General features: G+C 41.5%; 1 protein-coding gene across 7 annotated transcripts in view; it reads right to left on the reverse strand.

Moving 5' to 3' along the window:
• Nucleotides 1-14442, reverse strand: part of LOC122541051 (multiple C2 and transmembrane domain-containing protein 2-like) — a 487119-nt gene that overhangs the window by 37459 nt on the left and 435218 nt on the right. For 6 of the 7 annotated variants that reach the window (XM_087981162.1, XM_087981161.1, XM_043677545.2 and 3 more), the window contains one exon: nt 11758-11867. In XM_087981162.1, the coding sequence (XP_087837288.1) occupies nt 11758-11867 (110 nt within the window). Of the gene's footprint in view, nt 1-11757; nt 11868-14442 lie in introns of those variants that run through there. The other variant, XR_006309501.2, reaches the window with a different exon arrangement.

Consider the following 14442-nt stretch of genomic DNA (forward strand, 5'->3'; position numbering starts at 1 on the left):
CTTTCTCCTCGAAGAAACGAAGCAGCCAATCAGCATCACAAGAAGCAATGTTATAATGAGCAGATAATCTGTTCTCGGTGTCAAGTAGATTGAGAGGTAGCTATTGACCAGGGAACGGAGGATAATTTGCCTTCTCATTGTCAAAATAGTGCCGCTGGATCATTTGTATCCACCTGGACAGGCAGATGGGAGCCTGTCTTTAATACCTCATCCAGTAGACTGCACATTTCTGCATTCCCTCAGGACAGGAAGATTCAAAATCTGGACTGAGTTACCTGAGCTCACCCAGGACAGCAGTGACGGCTTACAACTGTAGTGGACCCCAGTTTTCTGGGGTCTTTATTGCAAGCTCAAAATCCCAGTTTCAGAAGCATGTCTTTGAGTTTCTGGTGAGAACAAAATCAGGCCTTGTTACGATGTTCTCCATGTGCACACGGTGTGGTGTCACTCTTAGTTCCCAGAGACCTGGCTGTTTGAACAAGGTAGCAGGCTGACTGAGAACAGACAAGAGGTCACACAGCAGCAAGGACTGAACCACATTTTGTTTTGCAACACTAATGTACTCACTCTGAGAGAAAACACAACAGGAAAGGTTGGAGAGAGGAAATGGAAAACCAGTGCTGTGTGTTTTGAGGATGTGATGGACTGCTCGTGAGTGCAATCAAATTACTACCTTTCACATTTTTAATCAAGCTATTCAGATGTGTTCATAGAATCCTTACAAGGTGGAAGCAGGCCATTCAACCAATCACGTCCACAACGACCCTCTGAACAGCAGCCCAACCAGACCCACCCTGCTCCCCTATAACTGTATTTCCCATGGCTAATCCACACAGTCTGCTAATCCCTGGACACTACCGTGCAATTCAGCCTGGCCAATCCACCTAGCCTGCACATCATTGGACTGCAGATGGAAACCAAAACAGACACAGAGAGAATGTGCAAACTCCACACAGACAATCACCCAAACCTGGAATTGAAAGCAAGTCCTTGGTGCTGTGAGGCAGCAGCACTAATTACTGAGCCACTGTGCTGCCCCATGTTATAGCACATCTCTGAAACACATAGGACTGGAATTTAGACCTGCTCACTCAGAGACAGGGACATTACCACTGTGCCATAGGAGCTCTCAACAGGTAGATTAAATATACTATTCCCATCAGATCAATAATGATAGAAGAGGGACATTATTCCAGACCTCTCAGTCTAGCGCTTTCAGATCTATGGTTGACTGCTCTTTTTCTCACATGATCACTATCCACACAGATACAATAAAGTGGCCTAGTTTGATCCATCATTCCAGTTTAATCTATATACCCAGCTGCATCAGACCCTGAAGACAGAGATCATCTCACGATGCATGGTTGATTGAGGGAATGCATTTCTTAGTCACACCTGTTGCCTTCTATTCAAGGCAAAAGCTTTCAAAGTTTTTTTAAAGATGCACGAAAATAATTCCTGCTTCCCCAATACTCTGAGGGAATTGTCATCTCAGTGACAGAGGGGAAGCCTCTGTGAATGTCACTGCCAGTCCATTATCTAACTCTTGTTCTCTGTTTTCAGGATATTGACAACTCTGGCACAACAGTAAATACTGCCCAATCCTAACTACCTGAGAAAGTCAACATGTGGGATGAGACGAGTTTGAGGGCTGCCATTTAAAAAAAAAGACACTGAACACTTACAGGAGGAGAAAGTGCAATTATACTAGCATTTATCATACCACATGGAAACAGAAGTCAGTCAGCTCGTTGGGTGGACAACTGGTTTATGATGCAGAGTGACACCAACAGCATGGGTTCAATTCCCACACTGGCTGAGGTTACCATGAAGGACTCTCCTTCTCAATCTCTCCCATTGTCTGACATGTGATGACCCTCAGGTTAAAACACACCAGTTGTCTCTCTCCAATGACAGAGCAGCCCTGTGATCTGGGGTACTATGGCAACTTTATCAGACCATGATATCATATGAGTTGATAAAGGCTCACCCTCACTGGGTCATACTTAACTGTTTTGACCGTCTGATCAATTGTCAATTCCTGAAAGTCTACTGGATCTGCATCAGAAGCTTCACATTCCAAGGACCTTGTTAATGTGATGGCTGACATTCCAATAGTGGCATTCTCATCCTCTGAACAGGATTTAGCTTTGCAGATATTACAATTTTCAAGCCACCAAGCCTAATGTGAGTCACAACCCTGCATCAAACTCCTGATCCTAACCTGACATTCCCTCTATACATTGTCACACCACTGCATGCTACATTACTGGCCTCTCTTGCATTAGCATAGTTTAATGGCATTGGCGATTGGTGTCCCTGTTAGACTTTGCTTTCGACCTTGTCTGTGACACTTGGTCCTAAATCTTGCTGTTACAGAATTTGTACTAGCTGTTAATGTTATTAACTTACAGGAGCCTCACCTAAAACTGCACACTGTGTAGAAAACAGAGATATAGCTCCTTTAGGAAACAGCCCAAGAGTTATTCACAGTTACCCACCACAGCTCTAAAGATCTGACGAGGACTGGGAAGATTGTGGTTTCACACACAAGCCCTCTTGTGTGATCAGAATGTTTTACATTGACCTGATCTGTGGTTCAACATGAAGTGAGCTAATCTGCTTAGAGGGAATTCAAATCCATCTTCTTAATCCATCTTTGTAAATGACAGATTATAAATTGTCAAGATGTTCGACAAGGTTGATTGATCACCTAATGAATGTTGAAACAAATGATTGAGGTTACATCAATTGAATATTCACATATTGTTGTCTGGTATAATATTTGTATTTTGTGAATGCTGCAGAAAAAAAATTGCTAATTGATATATGCTTCCAATCTGGGTTGTGGGTTTTCACACTGTCGATATATTCCTAATGCTATTGCAAAATACAAAGACTAATAGATGTGATTATGTGCAAAAATCAATGACTACAATCTACTAGTAGCTGATTAATTCACAGCAATATATGATCACTGGATGATGAATTGTGTTTGTGTGTACTTACCAGCTACAATTAATAGCTAAGTGCAAGAAAGATTATATGAAAGTACAGGAAGAATATTTTATTAATTCGGGTACCCTCTTTTAATAAGGTGATTTAATATACTGTAAATATATTAAAAACCAATGCTCCAAAACGTACTGACAAACAATATACAAAGTCAACAAAAGAGTTATTCCACTTAACAATACGTCCTGGAAGAGTTGTTACATTTCTGTCCCAATTTCCTGATGTTCATCCACTTCAGTGCACTCAATTTCCAAAGAAAGCCAGATAATTCTCCGTTTTAATTGCGCTATGAGTGAAATTTTGTTACAACTTTTAGGAAGTTAATTTCTGGGCTAAATTAGATTTTGCACTCAAAGCCGTGAATGTAAGTTATCGCCACGCATTAGTTCTGAAAAGAAAACTGTAACGTTCGGAAAAGGAATTGTAATGCAGATATATTGTTCAAAAAAGTAAACTTGATTTTAATGGAGGTTGGCTGCGTATTTTTAAGAAGTTATTCAATCTGCTTTATGGTACTATTCATCCAGCTTGAGGCTTTCTTTTTAGATATCCATTATTATATGTCTTGTCTGGAGTGGACATATCCAAATTACAACCTTTAATTTCTGCAATAATGACTCCTATTCAAAACTGGATTCCTATCCTCGTTACTGGTTCAGGGTCATTGAGTAAGGAGAAGCTCCAGTCCATGATTTCGATTTCTAAATATTTTCAGAACATCCAAGAACAGCGGTCTCAAATCTTTTACAAACAAGAACACCTTTTGGATTTAAGTGCAAACCAGGATCTACCCCAGGGAAAATTTCAAATGAAGAATTTATTTTTAGTGATACATAAATCTAAAATAATTTATTTTGCCTTCTACTCACCAACATCTCAGTGTGACACCTGTGACTGCACATTATCTGCCAGTACGTTGAAGTCTGGGTTATCATTTGAGTTGCTGGTCATGTACTCTCCAACGAATGGGTATCTGAGAGGCCAGTGTGAACATGGATAGTTGACTGTCTTCATTTGGGAGAAGATTGTCTCACAGAGGTGCGTGGAACCAAACAAAGCTTTCATTTTCAAAACACAGGCGATAGGAGTGGATATTTTTCAGTTTCCAAGTTCCCAAAAGTCTGAAGTTGGTCTGACTTTCAGCTGAACACAGGTAGGCCCTGCTATACGAAAGTAGAGCGTTCTCAGGAAACCTTTTGTGAGCCAAAAATGGCGTAAAGCAAAGGTGCATGACTCATGTGGGAAAAAGCATCGCCGTTTGTCGTAAAAGCGAAATTCCACTTCGGATTTGCGACAACAGGTACTAATGTAGCTCTTTCGTAAAAGAGAAATTGCATAAAGCAATCATTCGAAAAGCGGGGGATCATTTTGCATTGCTATTACCTCTGCATTAATTCCACTGATTCATAAATCAAACACCTGTTTGGAATTTGATAGCCAACCCACCAACCATCAAGTTGAATGAATGGATTTGAGACAAACGTGACAGATTGTTTCATCACATCTAATTCAAGAAATGTCTTGTTGCTAATTTCCTTAGGTGTGCATAGATGCTTACTGCTTCAAGCCATTTTCTTTCTTTTGATTTTTTTCCCTAGTATTCTTTTGAAACTCAAATGTGTTACAGCATTTTGTTTAAATTGGGAGAACCATAGACCCAGTTTCAATTCTAATACCTTCATCACATTGATCTATGTGCTAAGTCTGCAGCTCAGTTCAGTTCTGACATTGGGTCTATAAGAAACACAAAGTGGAGTAACCACACATTGTCTGGCAGCACTTCATTTCTTGATTGAAGAAAAGTGATGATTTCAGGCATCAGACCTATAATTCTTTACAGAACATGTCTCTCACCTTAATACCTCACATCAGCATGAAGGATTAGTTCACTGTAGACAGCTTTAAGCTTTTTTTTATTCATTTCTGGGACTTGGATATCACTGGCTGGCTTGCATTGATAGCCCAATCCTATTTGCCCTAGAGCTGCATTCTTGAATCACTGCTGTCAACTTGCTGTGGGTTGATCCACAATGCCGGTAGGGAAGGAATTCCAGGATTTTGACCCAACTGTGAAGCAACGGTGGTATATTTCCAAGTCAGGGTAGTGAGTGGCTTGGACGGGAACTTGCAGGTGGTGGTGTTCCCAAGTACTTGCTGCCCTTGTCCTTCTAGATGGAAGCGGTCGAGCGTTTGGAAGGTGCTGTCTAAGGATCTTTGGTGAATTTCTGCTGTGCATCTTGTAGATAGCACACACTGCTGCTACTGAGCGCTGGTGGTGGAGGGATTGAATGTTTGTAAATGTGGTGTCAGTCAAGTGGATTGTTTTGTCCTGGATGGTGTCAAGCTTCTTGAATGTTGTTGGAGCTGCACTCTCCAGGCAAGTTGAGAGCATCCCATCACACTCCTGACTTATGCCTTGTAGGTGGTGGATAGACTTTGGGGTGTCATGAGGTGAGTTACTCATCGCAGTATCCCCAGTCTCTGACCGCTCTTGTAGTCACTGAGTTTATGTGGTGAGTTCAGTTGAGTTTCTGGTCAATGGCAACCCCAAGGATGTTGACAGTGGGGGATTCAGTGATGGTAACACCGTTGAATGTCAAGGGGCGGTGGTTATGGTGTCTCTTATTGGTGATGGTCATTGTGGAGTAAGGATTTAAACAAGCAGTGCTGAAGGGCTCTTGCTTGAATCGAGCTTACAATCTTAACAACTGTCATTACATGAAAAATTCTAGAGCTTTACGCATAAATGCTTGCTGTGGGATAATACAGTGACAATCGACAGAAGATAGAAATCAGGATAATTTCTGGAAAATGCCACAAAGCCTACACTGCACACCATTATGGGAATCAGCTTCTTCATTAGAATATTTTTCTCAAACACGTATCTTTTGAATTTGTTTTTGATATCTTCAATTTTGTTTCTCCCTTTAAAGGGTGAGAAGATCTATTTCAGTTGTTAATTCCTTAAAAGCCATGCACCCAAAAACAAGCAACTGGACTGTGTTGGCATATCAATGAATTCATTAAAGTGCAGAGAGAAACATTCAGAGTCTTTCAGGTCCTGCTGTAGTTGTTAAGCGATGTCTTTGGACAAAGATTCTAATTGTTGTGTTACCATGGGAGTTCCAAGACACGTGATCTGTGTTTATTTCTTGTTCGTTCTGAAAATCCTTGGTCAACAGCCACAGGCACTGTTTCCTTGAGTACTTTATCATCTCTGAATATTTATTGTGTTTTGGCAGGTGGCAAATGCAAACTGATGTTTCAGTACAGGCCTTACCTTCAATGCAGAGGGAGCTAGCCAGGGTTGACAGGAAGGGGAGCCTAGCATTGAAGACAGTGAAGCAAAGGCAGGAGTTTCTGGGTGGGTGGGGGGGGGGGGGGGGGGAAGTAATTCGGGATGCACAGCAGAAATTCATCCCAAAGAGAATGAAACATACAAAGAGAAGGATGAAGCAATCACGGCTGACAAGGGAGGTCAGGAACAGCATTAGTGGGAAGCCAGAGGATTGGGAAGCCTTTAAAAACCAGCAGAGGATAATGAAATAAGCATTAAGTAGGGAGAAGCTGGAATACTAGAGTAAGCTAACTAGTAATATAAAAGAAGACTGCAAGGTTTTTTTTTCGAAGTCTAAATGGTAAAAGAGAGGCAAGAGTGGACACTGGACTACTGGCAAATGAGGCTGGAGAAATCGTCATGGGGATCAAAAAGATGGCAGAGGAACTGAATAGGTCCTTTGCAAAAGTATTCATAGTGGAAGACACCAACAGCATACCAGAACTTCAAGAGAGTCAGGGCACAGAGGGGAGTGTAGTGGCCATCGCCAAGGAGAAGGTGCTGGGGAAGCTGAAAGCTCTGAAGGTGGATAAATCACCTAAAGAGAATGGGCTACACACCAGAATTCTGAAAGAGATTGCTAAAGAAATTATAGAAACATTGGTAGCGATCTTTCAGGAATCGCTAGAGTCAGGGAGGGTCCCGGAGGATTGGAAAGTGACTAATGTAACACTACTGTTGAAGAAGGGAGAGAGACCGAAGACAGGCAACTATAGGCCAGTCAGCCTAACCTCGGCCAATGGTAAGATTCCATTTTGAAGGATGAGACTGCAGAGTACTCGGGAAACACACAGTAAAATAGGGCTGAGTCAGCACAGTTACCTCAAAGGGACAAGTCTGTCCGAATTCTTTGAGAAGGTAAAAAGCAAGTCAAGCAAAGGAAAGTCAGTGGACATGATCTATTTGGATTTCCAGAAGGGTTTTGACAAAGTGCTGCACACAAGGCTGCTAAGTAAGATAAGAGCTCATGGCTTTAGTGGCAAGGTAGTGACATGGGTAGAGGATTGGCTGACTGGCAGAAGACAGAGAGCGGGGATAAAGGGTTTTTTTTTCAGGATAGCAACTGGTGACTAGTGGTGTTATTCAAGGGTCAATATTGGGGCCACAGCTATTCATGTTATATATTAATGATCTAAATGAAGGAAACTGAGGGCACTGTTGCTAAGTTCACAAATTACACAAAGAGAAATGGAGGGACAGGTAGCGTTGAGAAAATGGGGAGTCTGTAGAAGGACCTGGACAGGCTAGGAGGGTGGACATAGAAATAGCATATCGAATGCAATGTAGGAAAGTGTGAGGTTACACAATTTGATAGGAAGAATAGAGGCGTAGACTATTTTCTAAACGGGGACAGGCTTCGGAAATCTGAAGCACAGAGATAATTGGGAGCCTTAGTTCAGGATTCTCTTAAGGTTAACATGCAGGTTCAGTTGGCAGTTAGGAAGGCAATTGCAATGTTGGGTCCTTTCCCCGTCCACGCAAGTAGAGAGTATTCTATCTCACTTTTTCCTTCCGTCTCAGAGATGACAGACTGGTTTTACAGAGTCACAAGATCAATTGTGTACCGCATTCTTCCCAGTCCCTGACCTGTTCTTATATCCACAATATTTATAGCACATCCATTTTATTTTCTGGTCAATGGTAATCGCTACAAATTGAAATGGCAAGCACAGGAGGTCAGGGTCATCCCTATGGACAAAGCAGAGGTGCTCCACAAAGCAGACACCAAGTCTGCATTTGTTCTCACCAATGTAAAGGAGGCCACATTGTGAGCAGCAAACACAGTAGAGCAGATTGAAAGAAGTAAAATTCAGTTTCACCAAGAAAGTGTGCTTGGGGTCTTGGACAGTGAGGAGGGAGGAGGGGAATGGGCAAGTGTTACATCTTCTATGAATGCCATTTCCATAAACTGCTTGTGGTCTCATGGTAACATTTCTCTGCTGGGCTTGCTGCAATATTCCAATGAAGCACAATGCAAGCTCAAGGAACAGCACCTTATTTTCCACTTCAGAATTTTACAGCCTTGAAGTCTCAATGCTTCCATAATTTGCAGGGTGGCATGATGGCTCGCTGGTTAGCACTGCTGCCTCACAGCGCCAGGGACCCAGGTTTGATTCCTGCCTCGGGTGACTGTCTGTGCAGAGTGTGCAAATCCTCCCTGTGTCTTGTAGGTTTCCTCCCACAGTCCAAAGATGTGCAGATTAGGGTGGATTGGCCATGCTAAATTGCGCATAGTGTCCATGAATTTACAGGGATAGGGTGGTACTGGATGGGATGCTCCTCAGAGAGTTGGACTCAATGGGCCAAATGTCTTGTTCCCACAAACAGGGATTCTATGATAACTTCAGGAAACTGACTATTATTTCTGTCCCACATTTTTCACAGATTCTTCCCCCCTGCTGCCCACACAATTCCTTCTTGATTTTCCTCTTAGGAGAGAGGATCCCGCTTTCAGACACACTTCACATTTCTTTCTCCTTCACCCCCATTAACAACCGTTTTATCTTCTGTTCTGAAACTCTGTAAAAATGGATTGTCCCCATTGTGGACCAACAGTCAAGTTTTCACCCATCTGTATCCAGTGAATGGCCATGATATAAGCTGTGGCTTGGTGCTAAAGAAACAAAAGGGGAACAACATGGAGTAGCATCCAGAAACATTTTGCATTAATTCACAGGATGTGAGTGTTCATAGCGGGGCAGCTTTTATTACCCATCCCTTGCTGCCCTTGCGAAGGTAGTGGTGAGCTATCTTTTTGAACGACTGCAATTCATATGCAATATGCAGACCCATGAAGTCATTAGGGAGGGAGTTCCAATATTTTGATCCAGTGACACTGAAGGGGTGTCAATCAAGCAGGATTGGCAGAGAAATGCAGGAAAGACAAGTTTCTGGTCAATCTTCATTCTTTGATCAGAGGGTCGATTGATTGATTTGGGGCATTGCCAATTGGCACCCTATCCATAAAACTTTCAGTAATTCCGTAGAAGACACTTAGTATCAGATGTCTAGCTTCTTGAGTGTTGTTGTAGTTGCACCCATCCAGGCAAGTGCAGTCTTCCATCTCACTCCTGACTTGTACCTTGGAGATGGTGAACTGGCTATGGGGAGTGAGGAGTTTATAAGGGTTCCAGTTCCAGGATTTTTGACCCAGTGGAAATGAAAAAATGGCGACATATTCCCAAGTCTGGATGGTAAGTGGTATGGAGTTGAACTTTCAGGGGGTGGCATTCCCATGTATCTGCTGCTCATCTCCTTCTAGATGATAGTAGACATGGATTTGGAACTCTGTCTAAGAGACTTTGCAGTAATATTAATTACAAAGACTCTCTCGCTCTCTCTCTCTCTCTTTAAACGTGATGCCAAGTTCTGCAAAAATTGATCAGTCCTGAGAGAAAACTGACTGTGATCTGAGATCTTTTAAAAACATTGAAAGCTGCTGTATGGCTGTCTCCAGAAGAATCATCAGGAAGCAATCATCCCGACATCCACAAACGAAGCTGCATTAGAATGTTTTGTCAATGAGCCACCACACACCGCAGCACAGAGGGACTATGCAGAGCAGAGGAAAATCACCTTCAGTGTATTCAAAAAGAACGGGTACCCAATGAACACACTCCGCCGACTTCTCAGCAACAAGCAGACAAAACACACTCAGAAACCCGAGCCACTCTCCCCTACATCAAAGACATCTCGTAAATGACTGCCAGACTACTCAGACCCTTTGGCATCATGGTAGCTCACAAACCCACCAACACACTAAAACAGCAGCTAATGAACCTGAAAGACCCTATACAGACAACAAGCAAAACTAATGTCATTTACAAAATACCTTGCAAGAGCTGTAATAAATACTACATTGAACAAACAGGCAGAAAACTAGCCACCAGGATACATGAACATCAACTAGCCACAATAAGATATGACCCTCTCTCACTAGTATCCTTACATACAGATGAGGAAGGAAACCACTTCAACTGGGACAACACATACGTTCTAGGACAAGCCGAACAGAGACACACATGAGAATTCCTAGAAGCATGGCATTCCAACTGGAACTCTGTCAAACACATTGACTTGGATCCCATTTACCACCCCCTGAGAAAAAGAACAGGAAGGAAATAACATCACCACAAGAAATGACATCTTCACAAGAAATGATGTCACCAGCCCAAGGAAACCTAAACACATAAATAAAAAGCAGGCCATTCCACCAGTGCTTCACTGGAGGCTCACTGATGATGTTACCTAGTATGGGGACGAAATGTCTGAAAACGAACCTTCCAGCTCAGCAAGCAAACCTACATCCAGAATCATCAGTTTCAATAAACTAATTTCTTATTTCTCATTAATTCAAGGAGATCTGTCTGGCATGTTCTTTGTAGATTTGAATTTTGCTCAAGTGTGGAAGGAATTGGGCAAAAACCGCACCTTTTTAAAAATTCAGAAATTACTGCTTATACCAACCTATGGAATACAAGGAATTTACTCACCCCATCAAACTTTGTTGTAACAAGATGAAATTCAAGCAAAGAGAAAACAGTGAACTTATTTCAAAAGGAAGGAAATGTAACTTGTCCATCACGTTAACACTTCATTGGATACATAATTCTTTGAAGTTTGCATCACATGTAGACAGGGTGGTTAAAAAGGCATTTAGCACACTTTCCTTCATTGCTCAAACCTTTGAGTACAGGAATTGGGAAGTCAAGTTGAGGTTGTACAGGACACTGGTGAGGCCCTTTCTGGAGTACTGTGTCCAGTTCTGGTCACCCAGTTATAGGAAGGATATGATTAAGCTGAAGAGGTTTCAGAAGAGATTTACTGGGATGTTGCCAGGTGTGGAAGGTTTGAGTTATAAAGAAAGGCTGCACAGGCTAAGACTTTTTTCACTGCAGTGTAGGATGCTGAGAAGCAACATGATCGAATATTATAAAATAATGTGAGGTATAAAATGGAGTTGATGATAGTTGTCTATTCCCTAGGATGGGGGATTTCAAGACGAGGGGACACATTTTTAAGGTGAGAGGAGAGAGATTTATAAAAGACATGAGAGGTAACATTCTTACAGAGGGTGGTTCGCTTGTGGAATGAACTTCCTGAGGAAGTGGTGGATACGAGTACAGTTACGATTTCTGAAAGACATTTGGGTAAGTAGAGGAATAGGAACAGTTTGGAGGGATATGGGCCAGCAGCAGACAGGTGGGTCCAGTTTAGTTTGGGATTATGGCGGCATGGATTGGTTGGATCAAAGGGTCTGTTTCTGTGCTGTACGACTCCATGAGTCTATTGGTTGATAAATATCTAACCATTGTGATATCGTCAAATATCAACTGACACACGGTAAGGATGCATGATCAGTAAATGATAGCTTTATATAGCTCAAAGCCAACAACAACACTTACTTCTTGATTCTTTCACCAAACGATGCTGCTGTGTCCAGGACACTTTGGACTGTAATAACAATGTCTTGAACCATGTGGATCTTGCCTATCAAGCCTTTTTTTTCAGAGTCCTAGAAACAACAACAAACACACTATCAGGAGAGCATAGCAGGTAAATAAGGTGCGAGGAGGTGAAATACACAGCAGTACATACAAAGCCTACTACCCACAATGACTTTTTAAAAAATTCATTCTGGCATGAGGGCATTACTGGCTAGGCCAGCATTTATTGCCTATTCCTAGTTACCCAGTGGGTAGTTAAGAGTCAATCACACCACTGTGGGTCTGGAGTCACATGTAGGCCAGACGAGGTAAGGATGGCAGTTTCCTTCCGTGAAGGACATGAGTGAACCAGATGGGATTTTGTGACAATCGATTCACGGTTATCATTAGACTCTCAATTTGAGATATTTATTGAATTTAAATTCCACCATTTTACAGACATATTCCCCTTTCCTCTGGACACACACTCCATTCCATAGGCTCCTTCTTCATTCTCTAGAGACATTCTTCGTTCCCGAGTTGCCTGCCCCATTCCCTATGGATGCTTCCCCAATCAATTGATATCTTTCTCTTCAGCTCTTTGTTCACCATTTCTCACATACATATTGGACTATGTGTCAAATTGAAAATGCTTAATTAGATAGTAAGATTGCTTCAAGTTAGTCAGGTGGAGAGAACCAGTAGAAAAAACGTAATTAGTGAAATCTAAATTAAAACAGATTCTTTATTTCAAAGTAATTCTTTAGGCTGAAGGCGATAAATACTTGAAATAATTTGCTAATGGAATAAATGGTTGGGGACATTGAAATTGTGTAATGGAAGAATTTGAACGAAAGAGGAACGCACTCTGTTGGACCCAATGATCTTTTCACAGGAAAGGAATAAAATAAAGCTCAAGAAGGCAAAGCAGTTAAGGTTTCAGTCTCCGTGTCACCTTAAATTGGCACGTACAGTTCTGGTTGTCTTCTATATAGAAAGGATATTATTAAATTGGACATTGTGCAGAAAAGTTACCGGGACCGGAGGCTTTGAGTTATATGGAGAGTTTGGATAGGCTTGGACTTTTTTCACTGGAGCGACGGAGGCTGAAGGGTGGCCTTTTGGAGGTTTATAAAATCATGAGGGGCGTGGATAGGATAAATACCAAAGGTCTTTTCCATTGGGTTGAGGAGTTTGAAACTAGAGGGCATAATTTTAAGGAGAGAAGAGAAAGATTTAAAAGGGACGCGAGGGGCAACTTTTTTCACACAGAGAGTGGTGCATTTATGGAACTGCCAGACAAAAGTGGTAGATATAGGAACAGTGACAACATTTGAAAACATTTGGACAAGTACATGAATAGGAGGGATATGGGCCAGGAGCAGGCAAATGGAATTAGATCAGTTTGGGAAACCTGGTCGACATGGACAGGCTTGGACTAAAGAATCTGTTGTATGACTCTGTGGATCTATAAATATGGACATTCTTTCATCATGCAATTAAGCCTTCTAAAACACAATTTTCTCTTGCAAGCTAAAAATTCTTGATAAAAATAATTCTATAATACAAATGGTAATGGCACAAGTAGATTCTGTTGTATCTACTAAGCATCGTTTAATTCCATGGAATTTACTTTGCTCATATTCTGACTCTTAAATATCCACAAGGTTGGACTATAGATATGAAAAAAGCTCTGTGAGATTCCATTCTGATACTGCTGACACATAACCAGTTGGGAGTCTTTTCAATTTTTGTTGATAGGCTGAAATGGCGGAATCAAAACCTGCCATTTAACATCAGTGGGGAGAAAAAAAGCTCCAGGGAGACATATATTGGATGACTGATTGCCCTTGCTCCCCACTCTCTGAACTTGCATAAAGGTAATGATGAAAATAATGGCAAGGATTCACAAATCCAAGTACAGGTACACAATCCTTTATCTGATACGCTTGTGACCAGCTGGGTTTTGGAATTCTTCAAATTTCGGAATAAGTGACAGTTCAATGGTGAAATTGTTAAAAAGTCTTACCAGGCAGCAGACTCACTGTGAGTTACGGACCCTGAGACAGAATTGAGGCTTGTCAGTGCTGAGCCATGTACCCCCATGTCGCATATCAGTGACACACATCCAGTGGGTGTGGAGTTGGATTAACTGTTTGCACGCCAAACAACCTTGTTAATGAGATAAAAACTTCACAAAAGAAAAACCTTTGGATTTTGGAGCTTTTCAGATTTCGGGATTTCGGATAAAGGGTTGTCTACCTGTACTACAAATATGAATATTTTTCATGTAGGATATGATAAAAACAAAATGCAATGGAGGTGTTTTAGGAGGTTTCTATGATGAAAAGTCTGCATCTATGGCATCACTCGTATTTGACCACTGCTCTTCAAGTGTTTTCAGTTTCTGCTCAGTTTATGACAGTCATATGAATGAATATAACTCTGTGAATATATATAACTCTGAGAATGAATATAACTCTGCGAGTGAATATAACTGAGAGTGAATATAACTCTGAGAGTGAATATAACTGCGAATGAATATCACTCTGCGAATGTATATCACTCTGTGAATGAATATGACTGCGAATCAATATAAGTCTGCGAATGTATATAACTCTGCAAATGAAAATAATTCTGTGAATGAATATAACTCTGTAAATG

Source organism: Chiloscyllium plagiosum, unplaced genomic scaffold (genome assembly GCF_037043375.1).
Source record: "Chiloscyllium plagiosum isolate Xiang-an unplaced genomic scaffold, Cpla_swu_hap1 HiC_scaffold_39, whole genome shotgun sequence".
Taxonomy (NCBI): Eukaryota; Metazoa; Chordata; class Chondrichthyes; order Orectolobiformes; family Hemiscylliidae; genus Chiloscyllium; species Chiloscyllium plagiosum.